Genomic DNA, 17,098 nt, shown 5'->3' with positions numbered 1-17,098 from the left:
ATGTACACTTATAATTACACATACGTGCACAACTGAAGTTCAAATTACAGTGTTCTAAATAAATATGCTTCAATTAAAAATTAAAATCAATCAGAAAAACACACTATATAATATAGCAGATAAAATAAAAAGTGTATATACAAAAGCTTCAAAAAATGTCAAAAATAGGTTATAGAATTTACTCAATTATAGATATAAGTACAGATGTGTAATTTAAATGTGGTTATCAACATTTCATATACAAGGAAAACTCAACCAAACAGAATTTTCATCTAAACAGCAGTGGTCTGTTCACAAATTCATGATTCGAGTCAGATCATAGCAGAATATATATTACTTTACTGAAATTAATCTTTTTAAAATTGGTATTTATTTAACAGAACTTAAATATATACTCGTGTATATATATATATATATATACACGAGCATAATTTGCAGCATAATTTGTGTTTAAATTCAGAAATCACTGTCAGACACTATGTTACAACAGCATTACAGGAGAGAATTTTGTATCTACCACATATATATATTTCAACAAGAGAAAATATGCTTCTTTCTGGATTGATTCTGTAATTCAAATCTTTAACTGTGAACTGAATCATTATCATAATGTAATTATATTAATCCAACATTGTAAGGTGGTTGGTTCATCAACTAAATATACTTTCAGCTCTTATTAAACTCTACAACCACTTTATCTATCTACAGCAGTCCATCCAATCTTTTATCTAAAGTTCCTAGCATTCTTAACAACCTTGTCCAACATCTCAAACTTAGTCTACCGACCTCCCTCTTCTTTGGACCATACTAGAAAACACAATGCTTCTCAACATTCTATTCTCTATTACCTCAGGACATTCTAGGTCATCTTCTACTATTAGTGCCAATGACACTGATTATATCCAACCTCTTGAATTCTTTACATAACTCCACCATACCTGCACCTGTATTCATCGTCTTCCCTCAGGTCTTAGAATTCACAAATATACATTTTTCAAATTGAGTTACTAAAGTAATCTCATCCACAGTCAGCCTATGTGTTTTGTTACCACATTTTAACACTGCCCTTTAGCAGCTGCTTTAAACAACTTCAGCTTAGTTTTTCTGAATAACAATTTGACCAAAACAAATTTGATTATTCATAAAATGCTTTATTATAAATCCTACATCTGCTGTTTTTCTGCATAACTTAATTAATTTACAACTAGCTAACTCACATTATCAGCAGTTTCCTAATAAATTAATAAAAAAGAAAGTTGAACCCGTCAACTAAAAACTTATTTAAGGCATATGTTGTACTTAATCTTTCAACTGTCCTGTTTGTACTGTCACAATCTAAAGCAAATTACATGTTTTCAAACACATCAATCTATTCAAATTAATAAAGTGATCTGACCATGTTCAGAATGCTTATGACTGGAAGCCACAAACTTTTATCAGAAGATTTAATAAAGAGATGATTTTTAATGATCTGATGATATTTGTATATTATAAATTACTCAATTATCCACTTAATCATTATGTATACTCATAAAGAATCTGATAGACCAAATAAATTGACATTAGACTTAGCAAATCCAAAAAGTAACCTCATATCCTTTCCTGCAGATTATAAATGAAATCCCCAAGGCAACCGATGAATAAAATATGAACAAAAAAGTTGTAACTCATCTCGGGAATGAGTTACAAGAAAAATATAGGAAAAAAGGAGTCAATAGTTTTACTACTTCAACGATGTTCAGATATGCTGGTTGTTTACAGTTCTGCAATAGTAATGCAAAAATTTTAAAGCATTTCAGACTATATCAATTATTCCTCTTAATCTCCTGATTCAGTGGTATATGAATTATACTGGTGATAAGCTGGTTCTGAATGTCAATTTTATTGAGTGAAATTTGTTTAAAAACAAGAGATCAAAAATGCCTGGGACATCAACTGCAATAGGAAGTAAAGTTTAAAACGTGTCTCCTAAAAATGATTTCAAACCTCAGTAGCAGACAGAACAGTATTCAGCAGGAGGTACAATTAAAAGAAGTAATATTCAGATACCTAATAAAACGATATAGTTCAAGAAACATTTTGAAGTTATGTATAATAGTAAAAAAATAAAAAGCAAAACTATATATACAGCAAAATATCAAATGTTACAGTAACAGAAAGTACTATAAATTACTTTTCTACAAAGTATTCTATCCTAATTCCCAAAAAAGAAAGAAAGAAAAAGTAAATTTCAAAATTTTGGAAAAATTGCAAATTACGTGTCGAATTAAAAATTCTTGCCTTCTGCAAAATCCTTGCTAGAGTAAGAGGGAGAGGGTGTCTTGGACTGGTGGGCAACTTCCTCTGTTATGTTAGCAGAAAGAAGTAGTGGAGGTGGAGATGGTGTCCTTTCCTCTACAGATGTAAATAATGACAACACACTCAACTGGCATTTCAAGGTTTCCATTTTTCCTCTGCTACTACCTTCTAAATAATTAATTATCTTACTGACATCAATAAAATGTAGCAACTAAAATAAAATTTTATATTTCATCATACACGTGTTACTTACTGATTGAAAGAAAAACACAGAAGTAAAGTTGTATCTGAATTTCAGTACATCAACAAACATGTATTGTGCAATGTTACTCAATATGAACTGAACCAATAACCCTGTTCTTGTATGATTTTAATCAGCTACCAAAATTAATGTATGGATTCTTGTATTTTATGAAAAAATAAAAATTCAACACAGTATATCTCTCATCAGTGTTTAGTCTGACACTTAACATTTCATACATTAATATAACATTTTTTTAATAAAAAATAACAGTTATTAAAGAACAATTAATTTTTTACAACAACATATTGCAAGCATTAATAATATAACTTAATTTCATCATAGATTTATTAAACAGTGTAAATAATTAGTTCTAGTAAGCAGTATATCAGAAAAAAATATTCTGTATTACTGAGTATGCACACAGCATAAATCAGAGGTCCACCAAATCAACTAAAAAATTTGGTGATTACTGTAAAATTTAGAAAATTTAAACTATCAACAAATGTATACTATACTGAACAATCCAAAAGGTGTTTAGCCAAGTAAATTTCTCATATATGAAGGGAAAAAACAGTAATGCAGTCTACAATGAACAAAAATTACTTTATTTGCTGCAAGCTTCTGTATTTTATGCATGTATTCTGAATAGTAAAACTTTCATCTGTTAATATTACATGACTTTGTATAAGCTTAGAACTGAACAAGATCATATGCTTCAATTGTGATGAAAACAAGATAAAAGGACTTTAATGTTTATAATAAATGTAGTACCAAGTTTCTATGTTCATAAATGAACATTCACCTACTTGGTTACAGATGTAAACAGAAACGAAATGCTAGAAAGCATAGCAGATGCACCAAAATCTGGGGAGTCATGTACAGTACAAAATAAAGCGAATATAAAATTGGCACTTAGCTTTTACATAGGATATGTCATAATTGCACTTTAATGGTAATATATAAATAATCATGATAATGAAGTATTGCAGCATAAGGTCAGTTTACTTGTGACGGAAGTTACAAATTGCATTAACAGTTATTTAATATTACCATTAAATACATTTTTTTAAACTGCTACCTAAGCAGTCTATATAGAAATTGAACAAGAAATAATGTTGCTAGAATTAAAAAAAAACAAAGAAATTTGATTATTAAATTAATTTCTTATGCTGACATAAAAACCAGATTGGCACAAGCATGTAAAGTTTTTAAGCAAAAAAGAAATCTGCTAGTACCAAACATAGATCTATGGATTAGAAATTCTTGAAAACATAGTGTTTATAGTCTAACGCTTTATGGTAATAAAACCCTACCAATAGGAAAAACAGGAAGGAAAATACAAAGGCCTTTGAAATGTGACATTACATAAGGATATTAAAAATTAGTAAGATTGATAAAATTCAAAATGATTAGATCCTAAAATGAGTAGAGGAGTACAGAAATTTGTGGCAAAGCTTGGAATTAAGATATTCAGGTTTAGTTAGTTTGATAAAGCAGACAGGGAGCTAAAGAATGTAATATATGAAACAGACTGGTGATGTTCGGTGTAGTAAATATTCTGAGATTAGAAAGATTAGCAGATATAACAGAAAGGAATGAAGAATATAGTATGAAGAGTCAACTAAAAAATAATAATTATATTTACATAACAGAAAGTCAGAGCCCAATCTTAATTTGAAATAGATATCTGATGTTTCTTAAATGAAAAATTTTAATTAGCAGTATAACCAATTGGCTACTGTACTCGTGTAATTGATTTAAAGCCATTTGATGTTGTTCTATATTACGAATTAATTCAGTGGTTTTGTGTTTACAATTAATAGATCTAAATGAACTGAAAAGCTGAATTACCAACTGAATTCATGTCATTAGTGAAAGTAAATATTAATTACCATTTACCTGCAAACTGATTCCAAGTTGTATGAAATTTATTGAAAATGGAAGAAGGATATTTATAACAAATTCACTACAGTTTATGAAGATTGAGATAAGAGTCATTTATCAAAAGTAATTTTATTAGTCCTAGAAGCAACAGCAGTAAAGCTCAGTACTGGCATGCTTATTTGTTGAGTTATGCAGAAGATCTTTTTAATTACTTTAGTTATTTTGGATTTAGATGTAAGTTAGAAGTATTGTACACTAAACTAATTTAATATTATATGTCAGACCTAATTTCTTGAATTGTTATTTAATAATAACAATGTAGATGTGATATCATGTCTGTGATAATTGAAAAAATAAAAATATAAAGAAATTAAAATATGCAAAAACAAAACTTTGCTTTTAGAATCAAACTGAAAATTTATAAACAGGAAATATTATAAAGTGAGATATTTACTTTAGAGGAAATATTTTATTCATTACTTACATAAATTTTTTTTCATTAATTACATAGAATTTTATTACCTACTCAAATCTTTATTTGAGGATATACAAAATAATTTATAACAGAAGATTTCTGTGGTACTATGTTAGTAGGACATGCCTTGTGCAAAAATCGAATAAAAGTTGCTTTTATTTCCTACTAGGATTGCTTTGTTTATGAACAAGTATTCTTTTTTGTATATTTATTACTACTGTAAGAATGCCAATTTTTATTGTTATTTGATAAATAATCTAAAATTCATTTAAAGTAATATCCAATCTGAAATTTGAGTTACTGTCATCTTCACTGATTTTCAGAGAATTTGTATTATTATTATTATAACAGTTTCACTGTTATTAACCATATAATAAAAATACAATGCCACTTTCATTTAAGAGTTGTTACATGTTTTTTTATGAATACAGAAAAAAGTTATAGAATGTAAAAAATAAACAATTACATTTGAGGGAAGTTTTTATTATCAACTGTTTTATTAATATTTTCAAAAAAAAATCATTACAGGCATAGATACAGATATACTGATATAAGTATGCTTAATCAAGACTAAAAATAACAAAGAATATGCCATGACTTCTACTGATATGATTTTTTCTAACAGAAATGGAGATATTGAAGTAAAAAAGAGTCAATGTTTTGGCTTATGCATTTTGAAATGCACCATATCTGCTGAAAAATTCACAGTTGCTGCTTCCAGAGTTAATAACTTTTTCTTGATCATTTTACTTTATATTGTATCAGTGGAAACTAACTTCTGTGTCATCAATATTTAATCTTACATAGTACATATACATATATCTGCTACAAAGAAGAGCTTTTATTAATTGTTTAAGTTGCTGGAGTATTTGACTGTTATATTAGTATAATTTTATAAGTAACTCAGTTTATAGAAAAAGCTGTCTGTAAGTATGAGATGTGCAAAACCTTAGCTAACAACTATTTACCTTCATTATTAGATGTTTTAGTTACCAAATAAATAATTAAACTACAATATCCGTCATAATAACTATTTTAACATATATTTTTCCTTTCTACAACTATTTACACACTTAAATATAAATATAACTTATTTTTCATCTTTTGTAGAGAAAAATTAATAGAAGACAGTGACAGGAACTTAAAACTGTCACCAAATTGTCATTTATGATTGCTGGCTGTATTGCAAGTAAAATGTTATTATTGGTATTAACACTGCTATCACGTGTATCTATTTATAAGCTTTTCTATTTTTGTCACACTGTTTACACTTCAGTAAAGTTCATTTTGTCTTGTAGTGATGTTTTTCCAAAATGTCTTATTCTCTGCATGAAATGACTGCTATATTTACAGCATATATGGCTTCAGCATCATTTAAGAAAATAAGTGAAATATTTGCTGAGAAGTTTCCTAATATCAGTATCTCAGCAAACAGGAGTATATAAGATTTGGTTAAAAATGATGTGTAACAAGGTCAGTTAAAAATACAAAATGAAATAGGTTACTTTCCGTTAAAGCTACAGTGGAAGTAGCCTATATTTGATAAAGAACTTCCACAAGTCCAAAAAAAAATCTATACAAAAATTATCACAACAAAGTGGTGTACAGCAGACATCATGTAGTAAGATTCCATATTTTTTAAATTTAAGACATTATCATGCAACATCTATGTAACTTAAAGAGCAGACAAACCAAAATGTCTTAATTGGTAATGTAATGTATAAAATTGTTAATAGCAAATTAAATACGATGCTGTATTTTGACTGATGCATGGTTCACTGACTGGCAAAGTTCATAAATAATACTCACCTACTGTTTGAGAAACTACTTCACGATGAGAAAATCGGTGGATGGAGTGCTGTGTTCGGTAACCATATTGTGGAGGTCAATATTTTTTGGTTTGTCAATACAGAAGCATACCAAACAATGTTCAAAGCATTCTATTTACAAGTGACTGATGGTAAATGTAATTACTACTTCTTTCAGCAAGATTGAACAATATGTTACAAGTTTTGTACTTCATTAGGCTATATCCACATGACTTATACAGAACAAACAGTCAGCAAAGGTCTGTAGCTTCTACATTTCACAGATTTGTTTACTTATGATTTTTATAAGTAGGTTACTTTTATGAACAGGGTAATGTAGGGTTAACATTTACGAAACAAATCTCCACACTTTGGAAGAACTTAGGTAAATATTAAACATGCTTCAGATCGATTGACTGTAATATTTTTATCAGTTGTCTGTTAACATGATTACTAGAGCAGAAAAAAGGCATCAGTGAGTAGAGCACTCGGTTCCAACATATGCAAACATTAACCAGTAAATGTTAAAAGTTTAGATTTTTTCTTTAATTTAATAAAAAAATTATTACTGCGGCTATCTGGGTGAGCCTTCTGCCTCAGTTAGCTGGTTTTAAACTGTTCACTCTGTGTAACTGTAGTCTTCTCCTGATATTTTTAATATTTTGTAAAGTTTTACAGTGATGTAATAAGGAGATAGAATAATAATGAGAAACAAAAGAAATTTCTAGATTAGAACTAGGATGAAACGATTTTAATGAAACTTAGAGCAGTAATGACAAATACATGGAAAATGATAATTCTGGTGTGACAAAAATTAAACTAAAACCAGTGATGTCAAAGATAGTTCTCCAATCGATCAAGATAGAACAAAAAATCTCCTGAGCCAGATGGTAAATTGCTATCTTACAAACTGGTGATTCAACAATCCTGAAAAATCTCAAAGAACACCATCATGAAGATGGTGAGTTTAGGATAAGAATAAAATATCAAAGGGAGAAGCTATGTTTAATAAACTTGTTCCACTGGTTGCAGTTACCTTTTTGTGGGCAACAATACACATATTAATTAGTATTTGCATGCTGCTATCTGTAGCTGTCAATGTTAAAAGAATAAACACTGTGATTAAATTTCTCTTCCCCTTTCCACTTCAATATTGCGATGCAAATAATGGTTCTGCACAAATTTATTTTTGTTTCATAAAATATCTTGTTTCAAAATTAACATTTTTCATAACATAATGAAGAGATCAAGAATAAGAAGCATTTCTGGATGTTCCAGACTGACCTGCTGAAGAAATACGTATAGTGATAATTTATATTAGAATCAGTTATGTACAAACAAGTTCTAAATCATAAGCTTTCTAAATATTAACATTCTAGTTAAGATTTCTTAACTAGAATGTTAAAATAAACAAATATGTTGCAATAACATCAGCGAGAAAGTTCAATCCTTTTTATTAACAAATTCTGCAATTTTTACTAGTTAAAATTTTTAAAATTGCAAAGATTATAAAACAAAATGTAATTATAATTAATACATACAAAAATATAAAAGAATGCTTACCTTTGCCATGTTTGCCATATAATTTTTGTTCCCATTCATCAACTTTCTTTTCTGGTTGAACAAGTGCAATACGAGGTGGTTTTGTTGGAGGTGTAGGTGTAGATGTAGGGAGTGATGTAATACTAGATCTACGTAATACCTCACCCCCTGCAAGGTTCTCTAGAGAGCCACTAACAGGTGTAGTTCCAGCTGTCACAGATGAAGCGGTCGATGCTGTAGTAGCATGTGGTGTGATCTCTAATGAACAGCCAGAGCCTTTATGAGATAATTCATCTAGCTGAAAAATGAGAATAAACAGATCTCCACACAAAAATCAACTTTTGAAATCTCACCTGCAAATAAAATTAGTACAGTGCAAGAAACAAAAACAAAGAATTATTTTTGCAGATAACGAAATATTTCCTTATCTGCAAAAATAAGACCACAATTACTAATTTCAGGAGAGAGAAAATAGACAATTTCAATGAAAATAAACCTGAATGCAACCTGTATGTCATCATGCTTGATACCCTGATACACAGACAGTTTATTAGGGTCAATGAAAATGCAATAAAAAAAGTTCTTCAATCCTTACTTTCTCAGTAAAATTTATTGGAAAAAGTACTAGTTATTTTTAAGAGTAGTAATTTTTGATAATTTCAGCTGTACCATTTTTGAAAGATTGATATTTTATGTTCAGGTTGTCCACAACCAACAGGTTATTTCACAAAAATTTACAAGCTTTAGTTTTTAACTCATAAAATATCTTTTTGATAAACTTCATTAATGAGTAAAGATCTATACATGTGACATGTCAATTTAAAAGTTAAAATTTACATTTAAAAAATTCTCAATTATCACAAGTAACATCACCTTCCAATAATTCTGTTTTCTGTTTGATATGATCTTTGCAAAAAAACTCTTACAAGTATCTACATTTTTAATCAATGTTGCAAATTTATACTCTGTGTAATGACACATTTTAGGGAGTAATTCTCATTATCAGGTGTAAATGCTAATGTAATATTTAATAATTTCATAAAACAGGCCACTAATAAATAAAAATATAATCACTTACAATACATATAACTGTTTAGGTTGATGTTAGATCACATTAAATGGAGAATTATAATGGCAAACACTGTATGGTCTTATATCAACCGAGTTCTGTCTGGCAGCCTTATTAAACTGCTGAACTGATATAAAACTTGCAAACAATGACACTACAATAACTCTAATGTACTGCCATCAATGCTTTGTAGTAATGCATGTTGTAGAGCGATTATTTATTTTTATTTAAAACTGTTTTCATTGACTTATTTAAATCTAATATATATGAGGGTTGTCTGAAAAGTTTTGAGTTTAACATAGAAAGATGTATTTTTTCTGTCAAATATAGTTTTACTTTCAACAAAGTCACCTTTCAAGTCAATACAGTTTTTCCAGCGATGCTCTAACCTCTTTAACCCTTCCAAATAGTATCTGGCATCTTTCTTCGTAAAATAGGCATTCATATATGCGATAACCTCCTTGTCAGATGAAAATCTCTTCCTCCAAGCCAAACTTTAGGGTTAGTAAAAAAGAAAAAGTTGTTTGAGGGCACATCTGATGAATACGGTGAGTAGTCAACCAGTTCAAATTGCAATTTGTGAATTTTAGCCATGGTGATCGTCAGAGTGTGAGCAGGCGCATTGTCTTGATGGAAAAGCACTTTCTTCTTCAAATGTGGTCGTTTTTTTATTGAAATTTCTGCCTTCATCTTGTCAAGTAATGATGTGTAATACTATTTCATTATTGTTTTACCTTTTTGAAGATAATCAATAAACAAAATTCTGGTACTATCCCAAAACAGTTGCCATCATCTTCCTGGCCGATGGAATCGTCTTTACTTTTTTGGAACAGGTTCACCCTTTGGAGTCCACTATTTTGAGTGTTTTTTCCCCTCAGAAGTGTAGTGGCGGATCTACAGTTCATCTACAGTTATGAATAAATGCAAAAAATCTGACTTGTTTTGCTTAAACTGCTACAGCAGGGCCTTGAAAATGTTCATTCAAATGGGTTTTTGGTCCAAATTCAACTGCGACACCCAACATGCGGATAGCTTATGCGTATCCAATTCTTCAGTTAATATACGACAAATGTGGTCGTTTTTTTATTGAAATTTCTGCCTTCATCTTGTCAAGTAATGATGTGTAATACTATTTCATTATTGTTTTACCTTTTTGAAGATAATCAATAAACAAAATTCTGGTACTATCCCAAAACAGTCGCCATCATCTTCCTGGCCGATGGAATCGTCTTTACCTTTTTGGAACAGGTTCACCCTTTGGAGTCCACTATTTTGAGTGTTTTTTTCCCCTCAGAAGTGTAGTGGCGGATCTACAGTTCATCTACAGTTATGAATAAATGCAAAAAATCTGACTTGTTTTGCTTAAACTGCTACAGCAGGGCCTTGAAAATGTTCATTCAAATGGGTTTTTGGTCCAAATTCAACTGCGACACCCAACATGCGGATAGCTTATGCGTATCCAATTCTTCAGTTAATATACGACAAACACATTCTTTTGATATGTCCATAGCCTCTGTTATCTCTCTAACCTTAATTCATCGGTCGTCCAGTACCACTTGGTGAACTTTTTTGATGATATCGGTGGTGGTTGTAGTTTTTGGTCGTCCCAAACGCTCATCATCAATCAAGCTGGTATGACCATGTTTAAATTCAGCTACCCATCTTTTCATGATGGCAAATGATGGGACAGAGTCCCCGTAAATAGCGTTCAACTTGGTTTAAATTTGTGTAGGTGTATTGCCTTTCAAATCAGCATTGCCTTTAATCAGAGCACAATATTCTATTTTTTCCATTTTCACAAAAACACTCACAATGACTAACTCAAACAATTATCAAACAACAACTGAGTGTCAGAAATGGCTGAAATTCTAGTGAGTACCTTTCAACACATGTGCGAAAACATTGCCTAACTTTTGTTGAAAATTCTGTCATCTTCATGTTGAGGCTCCAAACGTTTCAGACAACCTTTGTATATTTAAACCTGATGATAGGAACTTGTTTCCAAAACTTGTCCTTGAACAAAGAGTAAAGACTGATTTACAATTAGGGTATTTAGAAGTCTGTTGAATATATTTAAGTAACTTGGAAACACTAAAAAATAATTATATCATTAGTGTAGTCCTAGAAGGTGTATATTTTTTTTGAGTAAAATCGTCCTTTCAACTGCATTCAAAATATCTCCTCTTTGAGACTCAACTTTGTACTAAGTACACCAACAACCTGCTTTGGAAAGCTGGCGTAAGGAAGGTCATCTGGCTTTCAAAATGTTAAAATCCTTTGCATCTAAGGCCAGAAAGATCTGAAAAGTGAGCTTAAAAACATAAATATAATACAAATTAAAAAAAAATACCGTAGAATAAAAAAACAAATGGAAATGTTGGTATACCATTCATACAAATCACTCACATCACAATGTCCATATACTTTTCACCAGTCATTTACAAAGTAAGCAACCATGTGTATCTAAAGACCTTGTAACATATACAGTGCATAATGGCACATAATAAAAAGAATAATAATTCAAGAAACTGACTTCATAGATATGTTAAAAAGTATTTAAGTTTGTAAGATATAAACTCTTGATATTGTTAGTATTAAAATAACAATAATCATACAAGAAAATAGTCCCAAAATAAGCCATATATTTGTTACAAACATGCACTAACTCTTGGGTTAAAACCAAGATATATATATATATATATATATATATATACACATACATACATGCAAATTATTAAAAAAAATCTACAAAGCAATACATTCAATTTCAAAGTGATACATACATTAAGAAAGAAGAAAATTCCCAGCGTGCATAAACTATATAAAAAGCAATTAGTTTTAAAAGGAAACATATGTAAAAAAAAAGCAGAAAATTCACAAGTTCTTAAATATGAATTATAGTACTACCAACAAAATTATTTTTCAAAGAACAAATTAAAACTAATACTACTATAAAAACAGTTCATAGCTTAATGCAAAAATACACCCTTAAAAAAATAACGAAATTGTGTAAACTGCAGAATAATATGAGCCAAAATAAATCAAAATAATTGAACAGTTTATCAGTATTTAAAAAATAAAAATAGAAGTTTTTAAATGTCAAGGACATAAAGTAAAGGACATAAATGTAAAGGACATTTTAATAATAAAATAAAAAAATCCTACAACAGAAAATTTTTAAGTTTTAATTAAAAAGAGTTTGTGTCATAGTACATGAAAAGCAGTCAGACAATGTTCAGAACTAAATAATCAGTAAAGACAAAAATGCAAACCTAAACCCAGTAACTAGAATAGAAATAGTCATACTTCAATATTTTAATAGAAATGTAGTACATAACACACAGGACAAAGTAAAGCTAAAAATTTCATAAAAGTAAATAAATAAATATATTTTTTTTTAAATCAATTCTTTTAAGAATTATACTCCTCTGTACTATACACAAATATATTTATTTTATTAAATCAACCAAAGTACAGAATAAATAAAGTAAGATGACTTACCTTATTCCACTATATATGCAGGAGCGCTTTCACAATTTACTCACATCATCAGCTGCATTATATATTCATCTCAAATTACATAACAAACTTCGTAAAATATAATAACATATCATGCATTCATTTATTTAATTTAAAAACTTTAATATTTTTATTTTTTTATTTTAAACTTCTATTCAGTTAAATTAAAAATTAAAACAGTATTTAAAAATAAGAAAAATTAACATTAAAAATTAAGTAGTAAAAATATGACATCAAGAGATAAAATCAAATAAAAATAATTTTAAGTAAAGCAATTATGCATGTTGTCCATTTAACTGTACATACTTTACTATATGAGTGAAATATATTAAATTATACATCACTATCAAAATAGATGGTGGTACCATCTACTGCAGCTTTCAAAATACTGTCATCCTCATATTCTGACTGAAGGTTGATCATATTAAATTTATTTTTATGTTTATATATAAAGTATCTTTTTAAAATATCTAATCTCTTACTATTTGTATTCATATTATATTTTTTAATTTCCAATATTTTTAATTTATCCTAATCAGATATTGTATGTTTATTTTAATCAAATGATCAGAGCATTAGAGAAACTCAGTTTAACTTTTTTATAATTTCTAAAATGTTCCAAGAATCCTAGCCTTAAAGGATCTAGTGGTCTTTCCTATATAAATATGGTCACAACCATCACATACAATTTTATAAATACCACTCAAATTATATAAATCAGATGAATCATTATGTTTATTACTTATTAGGTGTTTTATTATGTGGTTACTTGTCTGGTACGCTAGTTTAAATTTATTACATATTATTATAAACCTTTGTAATATGTTCAACTATTTTAAATATACATTATCAACTTTTTGTGTGCTGTTTAATGTTATTAAATGTGTATTATTTTTAATTTCTGACATTTGTTTATTATATACATTATCAACTAAAGAATTATCATAACCATTATATATGGCAATTTGTTTTATAATACCTATTTCTTTGTTTAATTTACATTTATTTTCATTACACTTTGTATAATTAATAAATATATATATATATATATACATAAAAATATATAAAAAAGATTTCAAGAGAGATTTGGAATACCTCAAATAAAAAAAAAAAAAATTAATGGGAGCATACAACAATAGTTTTAGCTATCTGAAACAAACACATTATTGGCTGCCATTTTGAACTGGGCGATCAGAATTTAGTTTTAATTATTTCATTTTTCTCATCTCATCAAACTCTTTAAAATGATATCAAATGACCAATGGTCCTATTTGAAATTATTGAGTTACCTCCCATCTTTCTGCCACACAAAGATCAAAAAGAGTGAAATATATGTTCATTGAAGTAGCCCCTCAGTACAAGGAAGAATGCTGCAAATCATATTCAGTTATCTCAATTATAAAAAAAAAGTTAGAGGGGGTATATGTTACTTCTCAGCAACCCGGAACATATGAGAAAAGAAAGTATATAGGAAAGTTAATTTTGAAAATTATCTCCCATGGATTTTAATTAAACTTATAGATATCCTTTTAATTATTTCTATTTTTTCAAATATTGTAGAGATAGATTTGTCAGTTTTAAATTGATATTTTAATTTTTTCACAACCAGTTGTAAAAATGTTAATCTCAACTTCCGATTATCTTATTGAAAATGTTTTTAAAACAAAAAAAAAAAATCACTTTATGCAGCATTCTCCATTTTCTACTACATCGCACAGGGATGTGAAATGGAATTTTTCTAGTTTATCAATAGGTTGCTGACAAGACAATTTAGTACAAGAAACCAATTTAAATGACCCATTAGTCATTTTTATTATTTTCCTACTACTGTACTACCAATGATAACTTTAATTCCTTTTACTAAATTAAACTTTATTCTGTGTTATAATAATGTACAAAGACTGTTTAAAAAGTATCTTATCACATTTTTTTCATTCAACTATTTGAATTCTAGTGGTAAAATTTGATGGAGTGCAGCACTGGCACCTAGTGTGCATTTATGTTTTTTTGTAATCTCACATTAGTTATCGACCAGCAGCAATTGTTAGTGTAACAGGTACTTGTTACATTCTTATCTTGTAGTTAATGACGGAACATGTTGAACAAGGCTATTATATTACATCAAGTTCTGTCAAAAGCTTGGTGATACCCAAACTGAAACAATTCTTCAGGTTGAGCAGGCTTTCAGGAAAAGGCTAACAGGGTTAAGCAAATTACATGGAAACCCCCTTAAAAGGATTACTGTTTTTAAAATGGTTGAACTTCAGCCGAGAGTGATCAGCATGTAGTTGACTGTCAGAAGCAGACATCCAAATGTCTGCTTCACACATGTGAAGCAGACTGCTTTAACATGTTGATGTTGCAACATGCAAATTTTACAGTGCAAAATTCTGCCTGACCATCCAAGAAATGGAAAATGATATTCGGATTAATGATGGTTCTGTATGCAGAATTTTAACAGGTTTGGCCACCCACAGTATAGGCAGGCACAAAATTAATTCCAAAGCTGCTTTTGTTTGAAAAGATTTGTTTTGATGTTATACAGGTCATGTTGAGGGGTGCTAACACTGACCCTAATTTCCTTAAGACCATTACAACTGGTGCTGAATCTTGGATGTATAGGTATGATGCAGCAGGTGAAGATCAACTGTTGCAGTGGAAGTCACCAAACCCACCAGGTTGGTCTAGTGGTTAACGCGTCTTCCCAAATCAGCTGATTTGGAAGTCGAGAGTTACAGCGTTCAAGTCCTAGTAAAGCCAGTTATTTTTACACGGATTTGAATACTAGATCGTGGATACCGGTTTTCTTTGGCGGTTGGGTTTCAATTAACCACACATCTCAGGAATGGTCGAACTGAGAATGTACAAGACTACACTTCATTTACACTCATACATATTCATTAAGAATTATCTAAACGGTAGTTACTGGAGGCTAAACAGGAAAAAAGAAGAAGGTGGAAGTCACCAACATCCTGAAGCTGAAGAAAGCATAAGAAATTTTTTAGCATAGAGAAAGTGAGGTTTTTATCGACTACCTTGGAGTTGTGCATAATGAATTCACAACAGAATGTAAAACTGCCCACAAGCAGCTATTTGGAGGTTCTGTAATATTGTAATACAGTGTACACAAAAGAACAGACATGTGGGAATCATGCAAATGGCAACTGCATCATAGCAATACACCAAGCTGTCATGTCTACTGCAAAATTTCTTTGTCAAGCACAGAATTCCTCATGTTAGTCAAGCTCCTAACTCACAAGACATGGTACCTCATGACTTCTGGTTTATTTCAAGCTGAATATGCTGTTGAAAATATTCTTATTTCACAGCTGAGGGAACATAATGGTGAATGATAACACAGCTGGCAGCCATTTCAAAAAACGTATCCACCAATGAAAGGACCACTTGATTAAGTGTGTGTAGTCACAAGGAGACTAGGATTGAAAGCCACTACTTAACTTTTTTTTATGGCCTATGATCAGATACTTTCTGAATAGACCTTTTATAGTATAATACATGTTTCACAATAGACAAGAGTAATTAATATGTTGTTTTACACTATCTGTCCCAGTCTTTTTAATGGCTGTGATACAAATAATGTACCTTAGATACAAGAGGAGTTACTTACAAATTATCTTTATTAAACAGTCAGTCCCTGTGGTAAACAAAGTGAAGGTATAACTTATAGGGGCTGAAAATCACCTGCATTTTGGTGGGTTTGGGATGCAGATATGCAACTATCTATTTGGCTGAGTGAAGAAGGAAAAGGAAACGCTTCACTCTTCATTTTCACTTAGTAAGCCTATCATGGAATATTATTCTTGAAAAATAATTTTCAAGAGTAATGTGTCACATCAAATTGCCTACTACCATTATGGTTTTCGCACTTCATATACAACACTCTTGTGTAACAATACACAATCTACTTAATATTTTATTCTGTTTAGTTTTCAATAAAAGCAGATTATTATTGTTTTTTAAGCATTAAAAAAAAGGCTTATTTAAATCAAATTATGAACTCCTTAAAGGTCTGTTTATTGAATTAATAAAAAAAAATTGGCAAACAATAATTCCAATCAGATGAGCTTTCTCATCTATATCTTTTTAAATTCTTTTAGTCAAATTATACCTAATCTTACAAATTTTTCCCTGATTATTGACATCCTCAGAAATATAGTTCCCCTTCCCTTATTATTAAATACAAATTTGTCAGGAAATTCATTCAGTAGCATTAAGCGAAAAACTAATCTTTTCTAAAG

General features: G+C 29.6%; 1 protein-coding gene across 2 annotated transcripts in view; it reads right to left on the bottom strand.

Moving 5' to 3' along the window:
- Rip11 (Rab11 interacting protein) overlaps positions 1 to 17,098 on the bottom strand; it is a 149,430-nt gene that overhangs the window by 12,534 nt on the left and 119,798 nt on the right. For both annotated transcript variants that reach the window (XM_075362408.1, XM_075362410.1), the window contains one exon: positions 8,273 to 8,549. In XM_075362408.1, the coding sequence (XP_075218523.1) occupies positions 8,273 to 8,549 (277 nt within the window). The remainder of the gene's footprint in view (positions 1 to 8,272; positions 8,550 to 17,098) is intronic.

Source organism: Lycorma delicatula, chromosome 4 (assembly GCF_047948215.1).
Source record: "Lycorma delicatula isolate Av1 chromosome 4, ASM4794821v1, whole genome shotgun sequence".
Lineage (NCBI taxonomy): Eukaryota > Metazoa > Arthropoda > Insecta > Hemiptera > Fulgoridae > Lycorma > Lycorma delicatula.
The sequence above is the reverse complement of the archived record's forward strand: the minus strand, read 5'-3'. Positions and strand labels throughout refer to the sequence as shown.